At 32.3% G+C, this 24,043-nt stretch overlaps 6 protein-coding genes across 6 annotated transcripts; 3 read left to right on the forward strand and 3 right to left on the reverse strand.

Annotated features, from left to right (window-relative positions):
• Positions 1 to 105: 105 nt before the first annotated feature.
• Positions 106 to 657, reverse strand: OCT59_022036 (uncharacterized protein; the record flags this gene model as incomplete). Its single annotated transcript, XM_066146908.1, has 1 exon — positions 106 to 657. The coding sequence occupies one exon, from the start codon at positions 655 to 657 to the stop codon at positions 106 to 108; it is 552 nt and encodes a 183-aa protein (XP_066006003.1).
• Positions 658 to 1,403: 746 nt separating this feature from the next.
• Positions 1,404 to 2,744, forward strand: OCT59_022037 (uncharacterized protein; the record flags this gene model as incomplete). Its single annotated transcript, XM_066146909.1, has 1 exon — positions 1,404 to 2,744. One exon carries the CDS (start codon positions 1,404 to 1,406, stop codon positions 2,742 to 2,744), a length of 1,341 nt encoding a protein of 446 aa, XP_066006004.1.
• A 99-nt stretch (positions 2,745 to 2,843) lies between these two features.
• Positions 2,844 to 3,395, forward strand: OCT59_022038 (uncharacterized protein; the record flags this gene model as incomplete). Its single annotated transcript, XM_025310128.2, has 1 exon — positions 2,844 to 3,395. One exon carries the CDS (start codon positions 2,844 to 2,846, stop codon positions 3,393 to 3,395), a length of 552 nt encoding a protein of 183 aa, XP_025185759.2.
• A 362-nt stretch (positions 3,396 to 3,757) lies between these two features.
• Positions 3,758 to 5,328, forward strand: OCT59_022039 (uncharacterized protein; the record flags this gene model as incomplete). Its single annotated transcript, XM_066146910.1, has 6 exons — positions 3,758 to 3,950; positions 4,121 to 4,135; positions 4,242 to 4,504; positions 4,583 to 4,724; positions 4,787 to 4,896; positions 4,981 to 5,328. The coding sequence occupies 6 exons, from the start codon at positions 3,758 to 3,760 to the stop codon at positions 5,326 to 5,328; spliced, it is 1,071 nt and encodes a 356-aa protein (XP_066006005.1).
• Positions 5,329 to 6,664: 1,336 nt separating this feature from the next.
• Positions 6,665 to 7,358, reverse strand: OCT59_022040 (uncharacterized protein; the record flags this gene model as incomplete). The annotated part of the gene is made up of 4 exons (XM_066146911.1): positions 6,665 to 6,697; positions 6,768 to 6,983; positions 7,053 to 7,217; positions 7,278 to 7,358. 4 exons carry the CDS (start codon positions 7,356 to 7,358, stop codon positions 6,665 to 6,667), a joined length of 495 nt encoding a protein of 164 aa, XP_066006006.1.
• Positions 7,359 to 23,553: 16,195 nt separating this feature from the next.
• OCT59_022041 (uncharacterized protein) lies at positions 23,554 to 23,772 on the reverse strand (the record flags this gene model as incomplete). Its single annotated transcript, XM_066146912.1, has 1 exon — positions 23,554 to 23,772. One exon carries the CDS (start codon positions 23,770 to 23,772, stop codon positions 23,554 to 23,556), a length of 219 nt encoding a protein of 72 aa, XP_066006007.1.
• Between the last annotated feature and the right edge of the window lie 271 nt (positions 23,773 to 24,043).

Raw genomic sequence — 24,043 nt, forward strand, 5'->3', positions numbered from 1 at the left:
ATTAATAAAAAATTGAATTTTGCAAGTATATATGATAAGCGAAAAAAATATAGTCATGGAATGGGGGTTCCGTGGCTATATACAAATTTATATCATGTTCACATTTTAACCGAGTAGCCGTGTTAGAGCTAATACATGCTCCGGCTCTAAAATATCTGTTTTTGTGAATGCGTCATATAATGCATTTGGTTTATATCTTGAAAGTACTAAATTCGGATTATGGAGGAATTTCATGAGCACCTCGTTCCTCCAAGTTTTCATCTCTTCTTGCTCCCAAGTTATTCCTATTAGTGTGATCAAGTTATCATTGGAATAATTCATTCGGATTAGATTCTGAAGCGAGGATTGTTTATTTTTTTCAAGGGTGAATAAACTCATTCCTCCTACAACCGCAGATTCTACACTAATAGGAAAGTTTTTACGAATATCTGCTCTAATTGCTAAGACAGATAAAGGCGGAATTAAGGCTGGATAATAGAAGTCAATTAAGGGGTCTAATTCGAATTCACCGATATTCATAGTTCCAATATCTTCTAAATAATCTGAAAGTCTGTTAGCATATCTGTAACCTTCACGAATCAACTTCTGGAATAGCTTTCCGTTTGGGTTGATCCATCGGCCTGTTAAAATATTAAGTACTGCTCTTTGCGTGTCCATAGATGATGACTGTGGTATGGTGTGGTATATATTTTTCGTTTATGTTATACTTTTTCCACCGAAGTTCAATTCAGATTTTTCCATAATTTGAAATCGGATTTTATAATGGAAGTGAAGAAAGAATATAATAAATGGATCGTCTTACCTGCCCACATATTAGAAAGGATGGGAGTACTTGTGGCCGAGTATGCACCCGCTTGGCAGGATGTTCGCTCCACTGGAAATCGGGTGCAAATAATATGCTAAAATCTCCATGCAGAATATGTGATAAACCTACATTATCTTATACGGGCTATTGTTCCAAACATGCCAAAAAAATCTATCGTCGCCTCGAAAGAGAGAGACAACGAATAAGTTGATCCCAGCCGAAGGACTCAGGGTAAGGGATCGTGCCTACTTGTATGATTGTCATAAACCCCTATATTAATATTTTTTTTTTCTTGGCAAAAGAGATCGGCGTGAACAATTGTTCACGATCAGCTTACATATTTTTCCGATTTTGAATACTAGCATTATAGAACATTAAAATATTATCATGTCATCCGAACTTGATTTATTGAGACAACGCATTATTGAGCTTGAGGCCGAGAATGCTGAGGTTAAGGCCAAATATATCAAAGTTATGGATGAGAATGCAGAGGTCAAGGCTGAGAATGCAAAGTTAAGGTGCGCTTTGAAAGAACATGAAGCTAGGTTCACGAGACTAGAGCGAGAGAGATAAAGAAAAGACCAACCTTATTGCCAAAATGGATGATGATATCAAGGAAATCAAACAATCATCGGCCAATGCCAGCTCTGTCGAGAATCCCAACAATGTTGTTCGCCTGGGTAAACTAGAAAAGATGGCAAAGCCATCAAATACATCTGATAGTACATTTAATTCTAATGCATGCAAACCTATTTGTACAGAAACTAAGTCATTGGAGGATAAAGAGACGGATGATTTATTGGATGAGGAGTATAGGAGAAAGGTTAGCGATGAGATCAGGCAGAGGAAGCGGGAAAAAAAGCTTCAGAGCGAATTGATTGTTCAGGAGTCATCACCAGCAATTAACACCAGTTGTATAACAGACCTCTCTACGACTAGCACTGGACTTGTAACTCTCCCAGAACAGGTAGTTGAAGAATCGATTCCAAAGGAATCATCTGCAGAGTCAGCGATACCCTGTGAGTCTTTTGGAAACAAGCAGGACACTCCACCCCAAAAAATTCCCTATAATCAGAAAGTAGAACAAGATTTAATACGCGAACTACTTGAATTTATTAAATGCCATAATTCCACATCCTTACCGAATTCTATATCTAGCAAACATATTCCAGATGTCCCAGTCAATGCTGACCTAACTCCAGGTTCTGTACTTCATTTAGCTCATTTATTTGACAAGGCTGAAAAGACCGGCCGGAAAGAAAAATTACGATGGTATTACTATAGTGAGGAATATGAAAAAAAGATTGTAACCCTTAGATCCGAAAATGATATTAGCGATCAAATGGCAAGAACGCAGATTTATGATGAAATAGAGCTGTATCTTCCTGGTAAAAAGAGAGAGTATTTGCGTAAGATGACACAAAAGGCTAAAAACATCTATACCTTGTTTAAAGGAATAGGAATAGATAAAATTGGAGTGGTTACATCTAGTGCTGATGCAATCTCTAGACTAACTGATGCACAAATCCAGAATATAATAAATCTTTATACTGATGAACTAACCAAATCTCAAAAATTGATCGGCGTGAACAATTGCTCACGCACACATGGTCTGCCAGCTGAAGTACCAGCATTCTCTCAGCCAAATGCTCCATCGGAAATGATTTCATCAGACATGTCTCAAGCAAATGTACCATCTACATCCCAAGCTAATCCAACTTATGACCGCGCCTATTTTCGCAACAAAGCATTGGACCAATATCCTAATTTATATAGAGAATTTAGTAGTGAAAAGTTCGATTATTATGGAATTACCGACGAGACTCCATGTCCATTATGTAAGTTAGATCATGATGATGAGGAAGGTATAGAAGGTAGATATGAAGCCAGATCCTATTTTATTAAATGTGAACAGCGCGAAATTGAGATAGTTGCATAGTCAGGTCATTTTGAGACTACATTTGCTTTATTATTTATTTTTTTACACATATCAGCTAATACCTAATTAGATTGATTTGCAATTAAAGAAAAAGGTAACATGACCAAGCCCGATAAAATATTAACTCCCGAATATCTGAATTGGCATGTCAAATTAGCTGGGTTACCAAGTATTTTGACAGATAAGATTCGTTCCAAATTGTACAAAAGATATAAAAAAGAAACTGGAAATGAGCCATGGCAACTATCAAAAGTACATAAATCGGAAGTTATAAATTCGATACCAGAAAACAAAGCATCATCTTTTCCCGAGCAATGTGAAGAAGAAGGGCTTATCACTTTCGAAGCCAGACCCAATCCAGAATTAATTATCAAATCCGTCTTAGAGCACTTCCCATACTTGAAATTCGGAAATAGTTTTAGAGGGATTGATAATTATAATTTTACATCACCTCAGCCGTGGAGCTCACCATGCCCTATTTGTGATGGAAAACATGGGAATTATGGATTACATGGCTCATGGTACTGCGAAAATGGGAATCGGCTCCCTTATGATCCTGAATTGGCGAAGTTCTATTCTCAAGATAAGTTGGAATATTGTCTTACCTGCAACACTTCAAGCAATAAACTCAAGTTCGCAATAATAGCATAATTTATAAATCTTATTATTATCGTGTATAACAAGCTATTGTATTTAGTTTTTTCATCGCTCATTAATAAATATTCTCGCTTATCACCTGATATCTAAAAACTATGAAATCCCGAGACTGTGACGCGCGTCACGATCTCAAAGTTTAGCACTTTTTTTATATGAAGCATGATTTTTGTAATCTGGTGTGACAGATATCTGTATTCAGTTGCGTAACTGATCGACTGATGAGTCAGATCAATTTGTGTGACAATTGATTTCTAATATATAACCGACAAATCCCCAAAAATCTTTTCCCAGTTCATTCATTTGTGCACTATTCGTGCTACTCTCTTTGTAATACTCTTTCATCCAAATCTTACAGTATGTCCGCTTCTGGTTCTACAATAAACATTAAAACGGAAATTGTTCGTCTCGTTGAGAATCAAGGAGAGAAGGCTGAATTACTTTCCTACTTCACTAAGCATAAAGATCAGCAAGATGATGCGTTGTCAGATCTTAATTGTTTTGATACGGATAAAAGTAAACTTACTTATCTTAGAACTTTCTTGAAGCCTGGTAAGTTCTTTCTATCGAAGTATAAGAATAATGTGGCTTAGCTTTTAGCTTTATTTTTTCCTTTCTCTGTCATATTTGTCAATAATACAAAATACTTACTTGATCTTGTGCTTTTCTTTCCTGCTTTTTATCGTCAAACCCGCCCAAAAAACACATTCGCGTTATCTTAGAGCAACCCGGTATTGGTAAGTGAGCCGTAATAATTTTGGTCAACGCGAGTGAACTATCCTGACTTGATTTTTTGATCCATTGCTTCTAATAACCTTTTCCTTTATTAAACTATATGTGCAGATCTGAATAGTGCACTGAAAAATCTTGATGACAAAATGGATCTTATGAGATCTGACTTTGGAAGCGTTTATGAAGCATCCGCTCAGCTTGAAATTGCTAAAATAAGCAGTTCCCAATACTCTTCTAAGTTTGAAATATCAGATCTTAATGGTCTTGTACGACTTTCTTTACCACGAAAAAAACTCTCCAATGAAAAACCAAAATTTGAAACTCCGATATATGTTCAAGTATACCGTGCTGACAAAGTTTCAGACTATATTTATGTAAGTGAATATAATTATTATGAGATGGTTTTTACACATGATTCTTATTTACCATAATTTTTTGCACTTCTTGAACAGAATATAAATATGAAAATGAAACTTAAAGAATCAATAAATTATATTCGTTCGTTACCTCAAGACAATAATTTTATTATAAATCTCAATGCCCTCGCTAATAGAGCGGAAAAATCTCTCAATGTCTGGGAAGCTTATCAAGAGAGTAAGTTTATTTAGACTAAAGTTTGATAGTAAATCAAAATTTAACTTAATTTTGCCAATTAGAGTATAGTTCGTCAGAAAATCGTCTATTTCTCGCAAATACAAGATCCTTGGGTGTGATGTTGATCACTTCGTATATCATGGATCCAAAAATAGCCATAGAGAATGATCATGTATTTATATATACACTTTTGAGAGTGTAATTTGAAATTGTTATAAAATATACTAACTCTTGTTTGTTATATATAATTTTTTAGGCACCATTCTACGAAGTTCTTGAATTGGACGTTCGTGGAAGGCCAACAAGTTATCTTGATATGAAAATTGTTTCAATCGAGATAGGTGAAATCAAACTAACGGTCAAGAACCTACGTCATGGTTATCGACAACTACTGATTAGGCTTGCAACACTTGGGTTCACTATTGAAGCATTGAACAGTAAAGGTGACGAAGTAGCTGATTATAGGTGTGAATTAGTCAGAATTTTATACGTCCCAAAAGTCCCTTCCATTATTGATATCCCAAAGGAATGGGAACATGGTATTAAATTTCCCAAAGGCGCCAACCACATTATAAGAGTTGTCGCAGTTGGTGATAAACCATAAAAACTGCCTAACGTTAAATGTATTAACAAATAATTGTAACAAATAGATTTTCTACTAATATAATTGCTATTAATGTAACAGTTAGCTTTTTTATTGTATTTATCAAGAGTAAAAAATGTAAAAAGTACTATGAACTATATGTAAAAATAAAGCATTGAATAAAACATCCTTTAAAGCTACATTTTATTGGGAGAGAAACTTATATATATTACTAGTAGTTAGAAAATTTTTTATTAACATCATATAACGCAGGGCTTCGCATGCTCACATAATTAGTTGTTCACAATGCTATTGAAATTAGAGCACTTCCCATACTTGAAATTCCGAAATAGTTTCAGAGGGATTGATAATTATAATTTTGCATCACCTCAGCCGTGGAGCTCACCATGCCCTATTTGTGATGGAAAACATGGGAATTATGGATTACATGGCGAATGGTATAAAAATGGAACAGAATATTGTCTTACCTGCAACACTTCAAGCAAAAAACTTAAGTTTGCAATCGTATCATAGTTCGATCATGTGGACAGATCACTTGTACGATATCAGAAAAATTCTTGCCGAGGCTGTGCTAACGAAATTCTCCACGCTAATCACCACGATCTTCAAGGAGTAGGATCGTTTTTTCTGTAGAATTCGTACGCTATAAAACAATAGACGGACAGATGTAGGTGTCAGGCCAAAGTGCATTCTTGCATATGCCTAAATCACTTACAACATCTTAAAAGTCTTGGTGATAATATCGTCACGGATAAAGAATTTACGGAGCTTGGGAATGCTCGACAATGACATCATGGGATGCGTTGTATTTATTTATTACAATACATTTCATAATAATTTAGATTGGAAATTTCAAACTTGTTTTACTCTATCGTATATTGCATAACTGTTCTTTTAAGATTTAGGTATAATTTTTATTAGCATAATTTGCGCATATGATTTTTACTACCTTTTTTTTATACTTTACAATAAAATGAGTACATTTCTAATAATATAAGCATCAGAAAAAAAGATAGAAGGCTTTAAAAATAATATTAACGATTACATTGCAAGTACATTAAGAACGATATTAAACTCAAGGACCCAACCACATCTAAGGACAAGGTGCTCATTCCAATTAATTCTGTAGTAAACTGGAACATTATTCATGTCCCAATGAATAATGTACGGTGCTATGAAAGGTCTTGCGTTTTGGTTTGCTAGAGGATTTGCAGGTGTCGTAGCTATCCCAGGATTTGGATTTTGCTGGAAAGTGTTTGTTGAATAAGGGAGGGCAATCCCAATGAATTCAATACCCAAGTTTTGTTGTTGGACGAAAGCAATGTTAGTTAAAGCTCTACTGCGATCTGGGTCCTCTATTATAGAAAACCTGATTATTATAGAAACCGAATCTTATAAGTTAAATCGTATATTTTTCCAGCAAAATTTAATACATTTACCTCTACCCATACGTCTGGGAGGGGACATTGTTCAGCAATAGGCCTTGTCTGTTGTGCTTGGGTCGGCATTTGGAACCACACGCCGACATCTGGCAGAAATTCATTACCATTATTATCTGTACACATTCCGTTGGCATCTACATCCCAATTTTGATTATGAACTTCAGCAGAATTTGCTAATCTGCGATGAATCTTTTCCTTTTTTTTACTATCATACTACATAAACCAACGGCGAAATTAAATTATATTACAGTAAAGAAGTCGCATTTACCAATTTAAACTTACTTTAATGAACATGTGTTCTCCAATTATCTCAGCATTATAATTATCATGTATTGTTTCACGTACAACAACATTATCCAATTTGTAAGCAGAAAGATCGATCATTACGACATCTTGTTTTTCCTCAGGTGTCAATTTTTTCAATGATTCCTCAATATACGTTAATACCTATTGTTGTGTGTATTGTAGTCGTCACTCAATTTTTGATAAACGATCTAAAAAAAATACCTGATTAATTAATGAGGCTTGCTTGGTTTCCCGGGTCACCTTAATTTGTATTTCTTCTAGGCCTTCTGTCGCGACACTCATTTTGTTGGGAAGACAGGAAGACAGGAAACACAGAACAAACACGTAAGAAGTCGTCCTTTTTATGTAAAAAAATCGCGAATGTTCCAGATATTCCAGAATTATCTGAACTTTACGCCACATCATGTGATGATGGATATAATGGATACGATGGATATAATGAATATGGTGAATGTGATAGAAGCTATTATTATCGTGATGGAAGATACGAAAGAAAAACCTCCCCCTAGGATGAATTGCATATTCGCATAGACTAAATTGCCGTATAGTTTCTTTCTTTTTTTCGAATAACGTGGGTGGCTTATAGCATGTAAACGTCATCTTTTGGCGCCCCGCAGTAAGGCGTCATTGGTTCATGTGAATTATATCCGCAGAATATGCTATGCGCAGTAGAGTAACTTCATCATGTGAGATCGATCACCTGAAATGCGCAGAAAGAATTCGTTTATGCTATTTCCGCAGTGTTTTTATTTTTAGATGTGCTATTTTCGTAATAATGGAAAATATATGCTATTTTTGTAACAATGAAGCCAGGGCCAAGATCTCATGAAATACCGTCATATTTTTGCAAATTTATGGGGAAGTAGATTGTGGGTCTAGATCAATAAATAATTAATCCGGGCCTAAGGCGCTGTGCATGATGATGTTTGACTTTTTTTCCGGAAGGTTCTGGCATAATACATATATTACGATCCTTTGAATTGGTGTCACGCAATGTTCCGGTTGTTAGAATGAGACAAGAATGGAAATTGCGCCTCTTAATCTACCGATTTACAGATCTTCATCCTATGAAATGTAAGGGGATGCCTTTGGCCACATTCTACATAATAAAACAAATTTCCATTTACGGATCGTTAGTAGATTTGTATGGAGCACGAATAGGGGCCACCTTTTTTCTCATTAATTTGAAAAAAGAAATACTAGCGGGGTAAGCATATCGATAGATGATCTTAGCAATAAACAGCAAATTTCTTGGTACTTTATTAGTATTCATAATACCGATTTCACACTGTTAACACGTCATGTATTGTTATTTCAACAATTAGGCATCTACGAGCAACGTAATTATGAAAAATGTAGTTATGACAAATACACATAATAATTAATAAAGCAATGTAATTTTTATTAAATTGGGTTAAATTCTCTTTTCGCGCGTAGTAGGCATACAATATAAAATAAACCTTTTTCCCAGCGCATTTACGCAAGAGATTGCATATTAAAAAAAGTATATCTAAAAAACTTGATCCACCAATAAAATCTCTTAATAAAATTACTACGCCTAATCATGTCCAGTTTATCATTGCTCAACTCTTCGGGAGTCATGCCTTTTTTGACCTTAACCGCTGTTTTTTTGTTCATTGGTCCAGTGTTAATCATGGGGATCGCTACCATGTGGTCAAACCTCAAACAAAAAATTTCCGATGGACTTTCTGCACGTGTCACTAGAATCGTCAATGATCTTGATACAAAAAATAATACACCGGAAATCGAAAACATCTTCAGTAAACTCACTGCAGAAATTAATACTAAAATCACCAATGAACTTTCCACTCACCTTTCTGAAGTTAATTCTTCCTTCACTGCGGAGCTTGTGAGAAACAACAATGAACTTAATAAGAAACTTACCGGAGAAATCGCTAAAATCAATTCACGTGATGCTGGCTACTTCTCTGAGGCGCAGAACATTTTATCGATAATCAATGATATTGAAGAAGACTGCCGTAATGATTTTGGCAAAATTTCATCTGAATTCAATTCGGCCGGGGCAACATTTCATCGGTTTCTGAAATGAAATGATCCAACGTTATGCAATTGCCCAAAGACTTCAGATCGAATTTGATCAGTTGAGTGAGAACCAATCCGAGGCTTCAAATCGATCACGTGGAAGCGCTAATTCTTCATCCGGTAATTCATCCGGTTCATCCAATTCATCTTTTGTGGAAAATAGAAACCGTTTTAAGAGAGTTTTTGACTCGGAAAAGGAAGTGGGGGAGACTAATGACTATGCGCTTGAAACTGTGAGACGTGAAATTCGACATCTTACCGGGGAAAAGATTGGAAAGAGTACTGTAGAAAGTTTTTATTATGGTAAAGGGGAACCAAAATATACCACAGTGATGTCAATTATGAGATGGGTAAAAAGTAAAGAAATTGCTAGTTTAGATAATAATAATGCGAGTAGCGCAAATAATAATAACGAAAATAATATGGGGTAGTGAGAAGGAACCGCCATATTTGGCTTAGGGGCCGGCGTGATTCTTCCCTTTAAACGAGATCTACTCCAATGTCTTTTATTACTTTCATTTTTACTTAGCTGGCCGGCTCTTTCTCACATATTACTTTACAAAAATATAATAAAGATTGTACTTTGAGTTTTTTAAACATGTTTCATGTTTTATGCTTTAGCGCCTTCGGCCAAGTGATATTGATATTTATTTTTTTCATTAATTACATTTGCTTTCGTATTCTACTGCATCGCACTTACAGTCATGAAAAAATACAAAATTTACTAAACTAATATAGCTATTTACAGATATGAAAAAATCCCGCTTTAATACAGAATAACAAACTATAAAATCACTCTCGATCCGGCTCATTATAATTAATATAAATATTAATCGTTTCAGCGCTCTGAAAAAATGAGGGCGTCACGGGTCTGGAACCAGAAGAAGGTGGTCTTGATATAGAGGGTGTTGTTAGACGCGATCTATTAGAAGATCGAGGAATTCTTGATGGTTGTCTTCTACTCGGCGTGTTAGGTAATAATGATGGCGTTACTGTATTGGGATACTGTTGTGCTTCTAGAAATAATAAACATTTTTTAGTGTATCTTTCGTAAAAAAATATCACAATAAAGGCACAGTGTAAATACCAGGATCCTTCTTTATAAGCCTTAGTCGTCTACATATACCAAATATATCACACACAGGTCAAAATCGAGGCTATCGGTTGCATATCGGGTACCAGATATATGTAGGATATGTATATGATATGTATACGATATGCAACAATTACACACATATCGGGTACCTGATATCTGTAATGTTTATGCAGAAGTTCGGTGATATATATTATAGATATCGTGCACATATTACACATATATCGGGTAGTATAATATCGGGCACATATCTTATACATGTCGTATAAATATCATATAGATATTGGTCAGTATAATATCGGACACATGTTATATAGATATCGGGTAAATATAGGATACATATCGTACATTTATCTGACAATACGATAGATAATTTTTTCATATAATATTATAATTTAATCTGGGCAAAATTATAATTTCAGATTAATTTTTAATTTTAATTCGGGCTAAAGTAAAATTTTATTACACAAATTTTATTCTTATTTTCAATTAAATTAAAAGTTTTATTGTTTTTTAATTAATAATAAAAAAGATTACAAAAAAATATATTATTCTATATAGCTATATAAATAATTAGATATCTGTTATCTAACAAATGGCGCTTATTTTTATCTGTTTAATATTTAAAAGAAAGAAATAGTATTTTAGTAATAAAGATATTAGTATGAATAATGTATTCGTAAAAGAAAAAGAATAGTATTAAAAAAATGTTAGTAAAAAATGGTTAGTAATAGAAAATGTTATTAGTATGTTTAGTAGTAAAATATATTAGTAAAAACAAACGTTAGTAGGTTAGAAAAAAAGAAAATATAAATAAAAATTAGTAAAAAAATATACCTTTGTATTTATTTCACCTCTTTTTTTGAAGTTTGCTGTTTAAAGAGAAAATAGATTTTGTTAATTATTTTTCTTTAATAAATAAAAAAAATAAATATTTAAATTACCTTGATGTGCGTTACTCTCATATTCTTCTGAAGATATATGATTAGATCTTCTTTTTCTTGAGTTTACTATATATAAACCAAATTAATTTTTGATTAAATTTTTTTAAAAAGAATGCTTAGATTACCTTGATATGTGTTGCTTCCAAATTCTTTTGATTTAGAGTTTTTTTTCTTGAATTCGCAGATATAGGATTACCACCTTGACGCACAGTATCAAAAAATGTCCGCCCTTGATGTGGAAGGTACTTAGGAACCACCTCATCTCCCGATTAATGAGACCCTAAGTCAGAGGAGGTTAGCCTATCGGGTACAAGTACCCTACAACTTCATCCCTAGGTAGTCAAAAATCTCAGGTGGTTCCAGACCACAGCGTACTACATGATTAGTCTTTGGACATGTTGGGATTTGATAAGTGAGAGAAAAAATACTCCAGCGCCAGCGTTTTGTAAAGAATAATAAAATAATATTTTTAAGTTAGTTCTTTCTTTATTAAATTTTTGAAAAAGTTTTGTTTCTTAAAATCGTAAAAAAATGCTGGTTGCTACAACTGACGGACAACGACAAATTGTCAGGCTACCCCCGGACAAAGTAATTGGAAGGCAGAAAATGTCATAAAATATCCAGCCCTATTTCATAACATTTTCCTCCAGGCTAAAGCAAATATTACAAAAGAAATTGCAAATATATTTAACAAGCAATAGATACACTGGCCGTTGAAAAATATATTCACACTTCATATTGTAATACCACAGTCTAACAAAGAAAGACAAGAAATTGCAAATATATTTAACAAGCAATAGATACATGGCCGTTGAAAAATATATTCACACTTATACCACAAAGAAAGACTCAAACCACTATTGTAAAGAAAAATATGAAAAATACGCGTATATCCTATTTTCATACCTTGCTTAACAGTTCCACTATTTATTTAAAAGAGAATTTTCTCTTTTTTGTATGTGGGTAGGGGTACATTTTTTCCTTTTTTTATTCTTTTCTTTTGTATATAGTAGATGAGTATGTCTTACTATATTAAATATATAAACTAAAGTGCCAAAGTATTGTTAATATTGTAAAAGATAAGTAAAGTATACTTGGATAAAAGAGAAAAGAAGAGACGAACCGTAAAGCGTTAATAAAAGATAAGTAAGAAGAGAAAAGTGTATTTTTGAAAATAAACAAAAAAAATCGCGCATTAATTTTAGATATCACATGTAATCAAAGCGATTTTAATTGGTTATTAATATACATGCATAAATGTCATGTGATTTTAGTGACGAAACTGTAAACCTGCGTAATATTACGGTTAAAATATTTTGAAAATTTACGAGACTGTAAACCTGCGTAATATTATTACTATTTGATCGTTAAAGCTGCGTATGCAGTAGAACGTATACAAGGGCATGTGATACTATTGAATAATCAAAAATAATATTAACACCTTTTCTTTTAAGTTTGGGAAAGCAGATTTTTTTATTATTTACAATTTTTATGTTAAAAATTAAAGTAAATTCTAATTTTTATTATAACTTAATAAAAAATACACATTTGATACTTGTTCGCTACTATTTTACTATAAAATAGTATCCAGGCTGTACGGCATGAACGTCAGTATCAGTTACAGCCCAAAAAAACGTAAGTCTCCAGCCGATATTTGGTACGGACTGGGCCTAGCTATTCACTTAATAAATAAAAAAATAAAAATAATTATCTTCTTCTACGATACGTAGGTAAGTTTCTCCTTCTCCTACGATTGTCACGCGTAACTAAAATTGATCAAATTTATCAAATTTAAAATGTGAACGTAAAATAGAATGTAATATTAATTATAAAATTTTATTATAATATAATTACCTGGCCTCTTCCAAAATCTTGTTCTAAATTCATAATAATATTTTTGGCCAGTACTCATTCACAGCTACTGCCAAATGTGGCAAAAAACTGGCTTTCTGTACAAGTTACAGCAACAGCTTTTGATCTGGTTTTGGTGAAGTGATGAATTTGAAAAAAAACCAATATTTTTTTGAATTCATTTATAAACATTTTTGGGAGTTTATACAAATCTTTACAAAAAATATTATATATACGTATTATTGTATTACGCTAATTTAAACCTTTACATGTAAAACATTGGAAGATATCAACACTACTTAGATTTGTTGGTAAAATTGGAGTAGACAGTAAAATAATAGATATTATATGAGAAAAATTTCAAATAATAAAAAAAACCAAATAAGAAATATACACAAAATATTAAAGATAATTTCTTTTTTTTTAAATATAATTAAAAAAAACTTACTAAATACTCGGCTTAATATTTAACCAAATGGTTTGTTTCTCTATAGGAGAAATAGGTTTTTTATAAGAAATTTTTATATCTTAATAATATATATATATTTATACAATAATATCATTTTGATATTTTTTTGTAAAAATATTATCAATAATACCGGTTGAAGAATATTGTTAATATTGGTCATGAATCGTCACACTATTGACCAACGGTAACGAAGAATCGGCTGATCGGACTAGTCAATTATGGTTTGTGTGCCAAATGATAATCTTTTTTAACTTTTTTCTTTTTTACTTCTTTTTTTTTGTAGATATCGGCTTTTTGGATTGGTAATTTGAACGACCAGGTTTCTTAAACGAACGAACCAAAATAAAGTTCGTTCTTTTTCTTTGTTTTTACTTCCAGGGAACGTAATTAACGTTCCCTTTTCTTTTTTTAGTGACCTGGACGAACGAACAAGCCGAACACCCAGGAACTTGAACGAAACAAAGGTATGTTTCGTTCTTTTTTAGTTTTTACTTCAAGGGAACGTAATTAACGTTCCCTTTTCTTTTTTTAGCGATCTGGACGAACGAACAAAAAAATTGGTGTATGGCAGTCTGCCAGATGATCAGTAATTGAAAGGGACCAATAAATTAATTAGCATAACGAAAACAATTTTTAAGAGCATTGGATATCATTTAAGGATCTTATAGAAAAGGCTTTAATTTTTAGCGGCGCTGAAAATTTTGATGATAGTCATGTATCAATTATTAAGTATTATTTGATTCTTGCATCAAATCATACTAATTTTATATAATTACAGAGATTTGTTGGGAAGATTTTGAAGCTCCGGAATGGTGCGTACCTATTAAAGCTAATGTATTAACATTTGAATGGGACGTAAGTACCAAAATACAAGATATTCAAAATTTTAGAATTACCACAAATATTTTTTGCTTGTAATTCTTATCAAAGTTACAGTTGCTAATAGAGCTCAAATTATTAATAATTATACATTTTAAAAATATTCCGCATTAAGTTTAGCATTATTTGAAGACTTTTTTATTTGGTAATACCCTCCCCTTAACTTTTCCTCGCCACTTTCATAAACGATAATAAACGATTGTGAACAATAATAAGTGATATGATAGATTGAGGGTTGATCGGGTGGTGTGTGTATTAGTGATATTATAATCAATGGTGTATAACAAAAAGCTAACAAATGATAATAAAATGATAATGATAATAAATGATAATAAACAATTGTGAAAAAATGATAGAAAATAAAAACTCATTCATTATTATCATCATCGACTAAAAAAGGAAAAGAAATTAATAAATTTTGTATTTACGACTAAAAAAGAAAAAAAAATTAATAAATTTTGTACTTACCATTTCGATCTTCTGTATTTTGAGTATTCGTATTCGTATTTTGAGTATTCCGGCTCCCACGTGCTATAAAATATTAAGAAAATCAATAAAAATTTATAATTTGATTAAACTTTTATACTTTACATACCATTCCTTCTATTGTTTCGTCTGTGTTGAGTTTTATTAACACCAATTGAAGCCTGTACAAACTGATCGTCTAGAAACATATTAAATCATATTAAATAAAACAATTTACCTCTTTAATATAATCATTTTGTTGATTATGTAATGTTGTTAGATTTAAAAGTTCTTACCTGGTTTTTCCCAAAACCGTGTATTCATGACTTCAAAATAAATGGCACCAGCACGGCTTCTTGCCCCTCTCGGATCGTTTGCAATCACTAATAATTGATCCTAAAGTATTAAGTGTTAAATAAGTATTAAAATTACTATTACAACAAATTTTTATTAATATTTAACTCACGTGATAACTGGTCACTAATCCATTGAATTTTGTTTGGCACTGTTTGCCCGAATAATTGCTTCCACACCTCTCATTTACTTTATTCGCAACGGAATTCCAGAATCTTTTTCTACTTCTTCCTGCAATTTGATAATGGTACTCGAAGTTTCTTGATCTCCGCTGCTCAATCAAAACTGCGATTTGGTCATCCGACCACTCCACCCGGCCGGAAGAATAAGTTATAGTGTCGAAAATGGAGGTAGTATTGACATTGATGGTATTGGTATCATTGACGGTGGTTGAATCAGTTGAAGATGAGGACATTGTTTGAAATTTTGTTAAAAAATTGTTTAGAATATTTGGAAACATATTTGATAAAAAAAAATATGTATTGATTATAAAAAAAAATATGTATTGATTATTAATTAGTATTGATTATCAAAAAAATGCGAGAAAGTTCTTGTAACAATTCTAATTATGCCATTCAATTATCATGATATTACATCATTTCATTTTTTAATTATTAGTACAATTTTTAATGTAACACCATTTCAAAATGATTTTGTTGATTCATGATATTATATCATAAAATTCACAAAACAGAGAATTCGTAAAACTCCGTCTCTTGTCCATTAAAAGTGATTAAAATGTCGATCTTCCATTGTTTTCCATCGTACAAAAAAAAAAATTAGCCATTAAAAGTGATTAAAAATTTTGTAAATTAGGTCCGGTATTATTCTTACGTAAAAATTAACATTTATTTATTACGACTTACTAATGCGAAAAAAAATTAATTAATTTTATTAATTTTACATCTTGGATTGATTTAATGTTAATTTTCAAAAGTTGAATTAATGTTGAGCGCGTTAAACGAATTCGTTGAGCAAAAATTATGCTTATGTAATACGCGATTAATAATTTTTCATTTGATGAAAGTCACGAGACATACTATCTTCTTGCTTATATTATACACGATTATCACTAAGCTTGAAATGGAAATCAAATGTGTCATCATTTTCTTTATTTGGTGTGGCATACTACAAGTTAAATCTTCTATTCAAAGGTATAATCGACAAATATTTTTGTTTTCCTACCGTAATATTTCTAAATTTTGTAGCTCGACATAATATCCTATGAACCGCTAACAGGGAATCACAACCTTCTTGAAAGTATTCAGCTTTCCATAATTCGGTATTTGATATTTCTGGCTCCATAAAACTATGTTTAAACCGAATACTAAAAGAAGGTGCAGGTTTATACCACTTGACATATGCTAGGAGGTGAGTTTTCGTTCCTTCTGGAAATCTAAGGGCATGCTCGAAATAATATTGGACTTCACCCGGATAAGTGTCAACTGAATCATCATTAGCTGCTTTCCATTTTGCAAATATATTCGCATTTTTTTCATGGCGACCAGAAATCATAGATCCAAATATTTCGGCGCCAATTTGTAGTCTTGCATGCTGATTCATATGCAAATCCATAAATCCTAACACATCTTCTTTTTCCTTTTCATATAATATTGCATACCATTCACATAGAAATCCTCGCAACTCCAAAGGCATAACGACATTGATATATGATGGGTTAAGCATTTGGCCAGGTAATGGTTCAGTGCCATATATTTTGGAAACCATAGACGTATTATGTCTCAGTGAATAGAAAATGCTGCAGTTCCTCCCTTTCTGCTGTGATTGCTAAACTTCCTACAGCTTTTTTTGGTACAAGAAGATGGAGAGATTCATCTAGAAGGCCAGATGTCCATTTACATGATAAGTGATAATCCACCAAAGTGTTTTTAAGAACAATTTTCATTAATTCGGGTTCTATTTGTCGGTTACTATTAGGATATGATCCTAAATAACAGGAATTTTTTTAATAAAGGTACTAAAGACAATTGAAAGACACTGAAGTAAATTTACCTATATATCCATTAAGTCTTTCAAACGGGAAAAGCCAAAAACTATATATAGGACCATAATCACGACAGCAATCAGGGGATATGAAGTGCGAGATGTATATTGCTTGTTATAAATTCTGGTCCATATGTATATTCTATAAGGTAGGCCATATCTTTTAACCTCTCTTGCGCCTCCTTCAAATCATCATCTGTAATAAATCTTGCTACTAAAAGATTACAAGCTCGAACAAAATGCCCTAAGATCTTTCTATCATTATCATCTAGCATATCCCATAATATAGATGTAGAATAAATCATAATAAAGGTCTTCCATTGATCAGCAGTTAAGTTAGAAAACCCATCATTTCCGATTGCAATCTTTGGAGGAATTCTACCAATGTCAGAAGGTAAATCAATATTATCCATTCTGTTTTGTGCTACACGAAGTTGTTCCATAGTTAATTTTTTTTGGTTTACAAAAATGGATTTGATTATCCATTTTGCAACACCGAGAAAAAGACAATGCATAGGATCCACTACAGCAAATCGTATAGGATCCATGTATGGTGGAAACGAACACTTCAGTCCATCTTATACCATGTACTTTAAAATGCGCTTCTCTGGAGGACTTTGAGTTACATTGCAACCATTCATGAGCATATTGTCTATGTAATAAAAGATCTGCAGGCTTTGTTACCCATTCATTATAGTCTTGCATTCCTCCGTAATGAGTTTTTCTAAATTCCTCGCTATAAGTGGTACGTTTATCACACCTATAGCATTTCATTACTGCAGATCCACGACCAAATAACTTTCGTGTAGCTGGAGTATCAGATGATCCAACAATTAACGCAACTTTTATTTCTAAACCATTGGAAAATTGGTGAGTTTTTGGTACTTTCCACCCCTTCCAAAGTTCTAATAACTCATCTACAATAGGAGTTTAGATAATGATTAATGCGTTCCAACCCTGCTCTTTTGGTCCTGGTAAGAAACCCAAATATATAATATTTTCGGGCTTATTCCTTTCTGACCTTGGAAGATTGCAAATAGACGCATAAATAGCGCCAGTACTATGCTGCGTGTAGGAGAATGGTTGGAACCAATCAAGATTAAGGAGAAGACCTAGATGGGTTGTGGCAGTCTCTGTTGTAAAAAAGGTACTACCATCAAATGGAAAATTTTTCCATACCTTACCATCGTAAATATCTGAATAGATATTATTTTCGTTTCTTTGAGTCCTGATAATTTTAACATGTTCTCAAAATCTGGTCGTTGATATAAAATGCTCAATTGCTGACGAATGTTTGGGCTTAGGATAAACCATGCGGAGGTACCACAATTGTTGCATCTTTATTTTTTTTGAGAATGGAAAGTGGATTATTGCATTGGTGATTACGACTTGATATTGGATTATTTGGATACTCTTTATACGGGCAATTCATTATAGCAACTTTTCCTTCTTCCTTATATGCAATAATATCTTTAACATTATGCAATTTATGGCAATCGGTACATGCAGCTAATTGCATTTTCGGTTGAAAAATGTTTAACCATATTTTTGCCATATATAATGAGGTAGGAAAATTTTCAAATTGCAACTTATCAAAGCGCATAAGAATTATATGAAAAAATTTTATTAAGGATTCAAGTGCAATATCAGGCAATCGAAATCTTTGTTGAAATTTAAATAGCCATATTATAATCTCAGTATTAATAGAATCACTTAAGCTTTCCACTATAAATGCTTCTTCATTGTCATTGTCAATCTTAGGAGATGCGAAAAAATCTTCTACATCATCATTCTCCTCTCCTTCATCCACATCATCATTCTCTTCCTCATCCATATTATCTACATCATCATTCTCCTCTCCTTCATTCACATCATCATTCTCTTCCTCATCCATATTATTTACATCATCATTCTTCTCTCCCTCATCCACATCATCATTCTCTTCCTCATCCATATTATTTACATCATCATTCTCTTCCCCTCATTTATATTATCTACATTATAATTCTACTCAAAATAATTGATTTCATCATTATTTTCATCAATTGTAGGTGCTGGAATACGAAAACATGAAGGTTTTGATGAAAATAATGTTATATTTTCTTCAATATATTGGAAAGAAGGACCAGGATGGGAAGAGTCCCTGATCTGGAACTAGATGTACCGGAGTAATTATTTCTTTCTCGCTTTTTTGATATATTCAATTTTATTTCTGTATTTATATATGTATTATTAACAGATGATGTTTTTTTCTTTCTTATCATGATGGTATTTTCCTGATTTTTTCTAGAATCTTTTGATCTCGATTCCCACAAACTATCATCATACGTATGTTTCTCTTGAGTGCGAGAATCAACTTCTGCACCTTTGCAACGAGCACAATTGCAAATATACAAATACTTTTTTTTGGGCTTTATTAAATCAGCCACAAAGGTTTCAGAGGTTTCAACTTTACGTTTTTTATTACTCTTTATTAATCCAGATACAGAGTTACATTTTTTATTATTCATTTTTATTAAAATGTATAAAATATATTTTTTATTCTATCACTTTTAATAGTTAGTAATCAAGACGTTCAGAAACGAGCTTTTAATAATTCTTATCATACATAAGAATTGCACAAGAATTTTATGAGCGCGTTACTTTTACCTGGTGAGAATTGCGCAAACGCGTTGCTACCTCTGAGCCCTTGATCTGCATCCTGAAATCTCTGAAATCATTATAAATTTGCACACAAACAACTTTTCTCGCGTTCTGAAATCTCTACTTTATACGGGATTTTTTTATTTTACAAAATAACAAAAAGATTTTATACTTCGTAACAATGAATAGTGATAATGTATCATCTAGTGATGAATCATCCTCCTCCTCCTCCTCCTCCTCCTCCTCCTCTTCTTCTTCTTCCTTTTCTAAAAGTTCTTATAACACGATAAAAGCAAGTATTTGATTATTTTATATATTATTTCTGCTTTTATCCTATTTACATTTATCTATTATTTTACAGAAAGAAGTGTTTATTTGGAGCGACTCCGAGCTAAAAGACGTATACAGTATTAACTATGAGCTCACATGGGCTGAGCAAAAAGATAACATAGTCACCAAGTTGCTTCCACCACTTTACAAACTCGTAAATAAAAAATATAAAGTCTCAAATAGTGATTTATTAAAGATGTTATATGGACGTTGGCGATCTCGCCATCGCGTTAGTAATATTAGAAAGCAAGGGGAAGCCCAAATAAAACGTAACAAAAGAAGAGCAATGAAGAATTCAAGGATGCAGGATGTAAATTATTTAATTAACAGAAGCTATTAAATTTAGTTTTTTTTTTAAATTAATTATATTGTGCTTTATAATTAACATTGTTAGAAAAAAAAAGAAGAACAAACGCGGCCAATTACCTAATACAAAACAAAGATAAGTACATTTGCCGATATCCTGAAAAGGATCTAGTTCAAATTTTAAAAGATTCAGGCTACCATTCCGAAGAATGGGAGGAAACCGACGAAGATGATGAAGATGATGAAAATGATGAAGAAGAAGTAGTCACAAAAAAAATTCGATATATATTTATGAAAGATGGTGGAGATCTCCTGCTGTATGTATATTTTATTATTTTTTATCAAAGTATAAACACTAATTTATAGTTTAATTTCTTTATTTAAGCTTCAACGTTTATTACATAATCGTATTGATCCAACGGTAGAGTTATTAAGGAAAAAACCACCAAACTTAAAATGTAAAAGAGTTCTAGACAAAACAGAAACAGTTAGTGTGCCACCTGCCGGCGCACCAAGCTGGTGTTTGAATAGAGAAGCACTTGAAAAATTCAACCGTTTAACCAAAAATATCCCGGTTTATGATTATGATACTGATGAAAGCATCATTCAAGACAACAATGGTGCCGATGATGATGTTGATAATAACGTCGTAAATAACAAAAATAACAACAAAAGGAAAAAAAAGAAAAATAAATCTAAATCAAAAAATAAAAAATCAAAAAAATAAATTTTACAATTATTACACTTTTGCCTAAATAGGTTTATCGTCAAAAATACTAATCAGACTTTAATAAAAATCAGAATTCAAACATTTTCATTTAATTTTTTTAAAAATTGATTGATTAAATTAAAAATATCATGGTTTGATAAAGCTATAGATTACAGTTTATTTTTATTAATAAACAAGTTACGGTATTGATTACTTTATTACAGTAACAATTTAATTACGGATAAGGTATTTAATAAGATATCAAAAACTGATTAATAAAATTTTCTATATTAACATACGATAAATTAGATTAATAAGCTAAATACGATAATATTATTTTTTCAAAAAAATTAAAATGAAAATATACACAAATTTTTGTTTTTGGTATGTAAGTCAAATTAAATTACTATATGCTTAAATCATAACTCATAACCCAAAGTTGAGGATTAACCGGGTACCTTGCTTTAGATTCAGCGACACTTCCCAAGTCAGATGAGGTGCCACAGGTACGCTTTAAGAAAACTCGCTATGATAATAAGGATAAGTATATTCGAAAATACCAGATATGAATAAACATAGGATACGATGAATAATCTCAAATAGAAAAATAAAAAATAAAAAAATAAAATAAAATAAAATAAAAATATAAAAAATAAAATAAAATAAAAAAAATATTTTCAATTAGACAAAGCATCCTCGTTCCTTCCTGGAATTCTCATTTGACTAAATTATTATTGTTTGTAATTTGATCCATTTGAATCCACCATAAATTGCCAGACAGGGCGAACCCTTATTAGACAATTATAGCTTCATCACCAAATGGCTGCGATGTGTTTAATGATATGGCAACCTGTTTAATTCATTTTTAAATGAGCAAACGTGGCCATAAAACTCATTAAAAAGGTAGGCTACAGAGTGCAATGCAACCTACCTAACCTAACAAGTAGGTCTAAGGGTTAGGGAATAAAATACACCCTAAACCCATGCAGTTGGTATGGAAATAAAAGTTTACAAACGGAAGTTTCAGACTGTGCCTGACGACAAAATGGGTGAGGTGCAATCAGGACTTTTTCCTCTAATCCAGCCCGGAATTATAGAGGCAACATTGTTATCGTACAAAGCACATCGACGAAAACGTCTTCAAAGAAATTAATCAATAAAGAGTATACTTGGGCAATAGCCGATCTTCATCGTCACCCTATAAACTCCAAAAGGACAGGGATCAGCGCAGGCATTTTGGCTTACGTATCTCTTTAAAGATTAATTAAATTGAAAGATAGGATCCAAATTCAATATGACTGAATCGATCGCCTCCGGTTATCAAACTTCCATCAGAAGTGATCGCTAGAATCAAAGATACCAATAATCACCCTTATCAGTAACGATCGAACTAAAGATGTTAGAGAAATAAAATCCGTCATTTATATGGAATTAGTTTGTATTACAATTTTATTACGATTTGGGTAAAAAAAATATCTCCTTAAAATTTATTTTTTTTCAGGTATCCTGGCTATATGGAAAGATTCCTAATATGGTAATAGTACAATACACCTTATACGCCATTTTGCAAATTCAGTGTAATAGTTTACAAAGAAAAAAAGGGGAACGTATTTATTTTTTTGCCATGAGAAATTTAATTACAATAAGTGGATTTCAGAAAATCGCGGTAATTTGAATAATTTGTATATGCTTTTGATAACGGGTTTGAAGTTTAGGTATTCTCTGGCCGCACTCTTGTATTACTATGATCACTGAGAGTTGGCTTATATAATAATCTTATCATTCAATATTTCCTAAAAAAGTAAATAAACATCATCTATTTATAAGTATTCATGATTTGGAAAAACTCCGTATGAAGTTGTGAAGATAAATGATACTTGGATCAAGCACTCCATAGCAATTATCTTTTTTCGTACACTGTATTACATTTTTACAAAGTACAAAGCGTACAAAGCCAATACCAAATAGACAGAAATCAGTAGCTGTTTTCTATACTACGATAATATTAAATAAACACACAAATTTTTTTAAAGATCGTACAAATATCGGTGACCGATATATATTAGATAACGGATCGGCGACTAATAGTTTGGATATCGGACACTTGGTAATTTACATTTTTTTAACCATATTTGAAATTTGCGCATTATGTGACAAATCGGGTACCCGATATGTTGTTAATATGTAAAAATGCCCGATATGTACCTAATTAGTCACCGATATATAGGTACCCGATATGTGTGAGATAGATCGTTTTTTGACCTGTGACACTTGCGATGATTAATACAAGTATATAGCGTTGGGAAAAAAATCGGCCGGACATTGTCCACTTACAGGCCAGGCAAAATCTAGTCTGCCAACAATTATCATTTACTCACATAATAAGCTCGAGTTAGGGAAAGGAATTTCTTATTACAGGCTTCTCCGGTAAAATAATTCGTGTTATTATTTTCGTTAAGCTTGTTTGATATCTCCTCCCAGAAGTCTGTCTTGCTACGTTTAGGGGTTTTATGGTAGACTTCATTACCAGTTTTACGTTCGTCAATGAGGAAATGGGTCTGCTCTTCATTCCACTCGAGAGACATTTTTACGGTTTTAAGAAAAGTGGGGTAACAGAGCAAGCAAAAAAGCCTTGCCTTTAAGTGCCATGGTTCAACTGAGCTGTGAATAAATGAGCGTCGTAATTGTATTAAGGCTAAAAAATGATCGATATAATGATTAATAGAATAATAATGGTGGCTTAGCTACTGCGCAAAATCTTATTGGCTGATCTGTAACCCATCCCGTGATTTGAGTTGCGAGAAGGTTGCAAGGAAGTGCCGGGAACTGTCTGGGAGCTAAGGTGATACAAATTTT

The sequence above is a fragment of the Rhizophagus irregularis genome, chromosome 30 (genome assembly GCF_026210795.1).
Source record: "Rhizophagus irregularis chromosome 30, complete sequence".
In the NCBI taxonomy this organism is placed as follows: Eukaryota; Fungi; Glomeromycota; class Glomeromycetes; order Glomerales; family Glomeraceae; genus Rhizophagus; species Rhizophagus irregularis.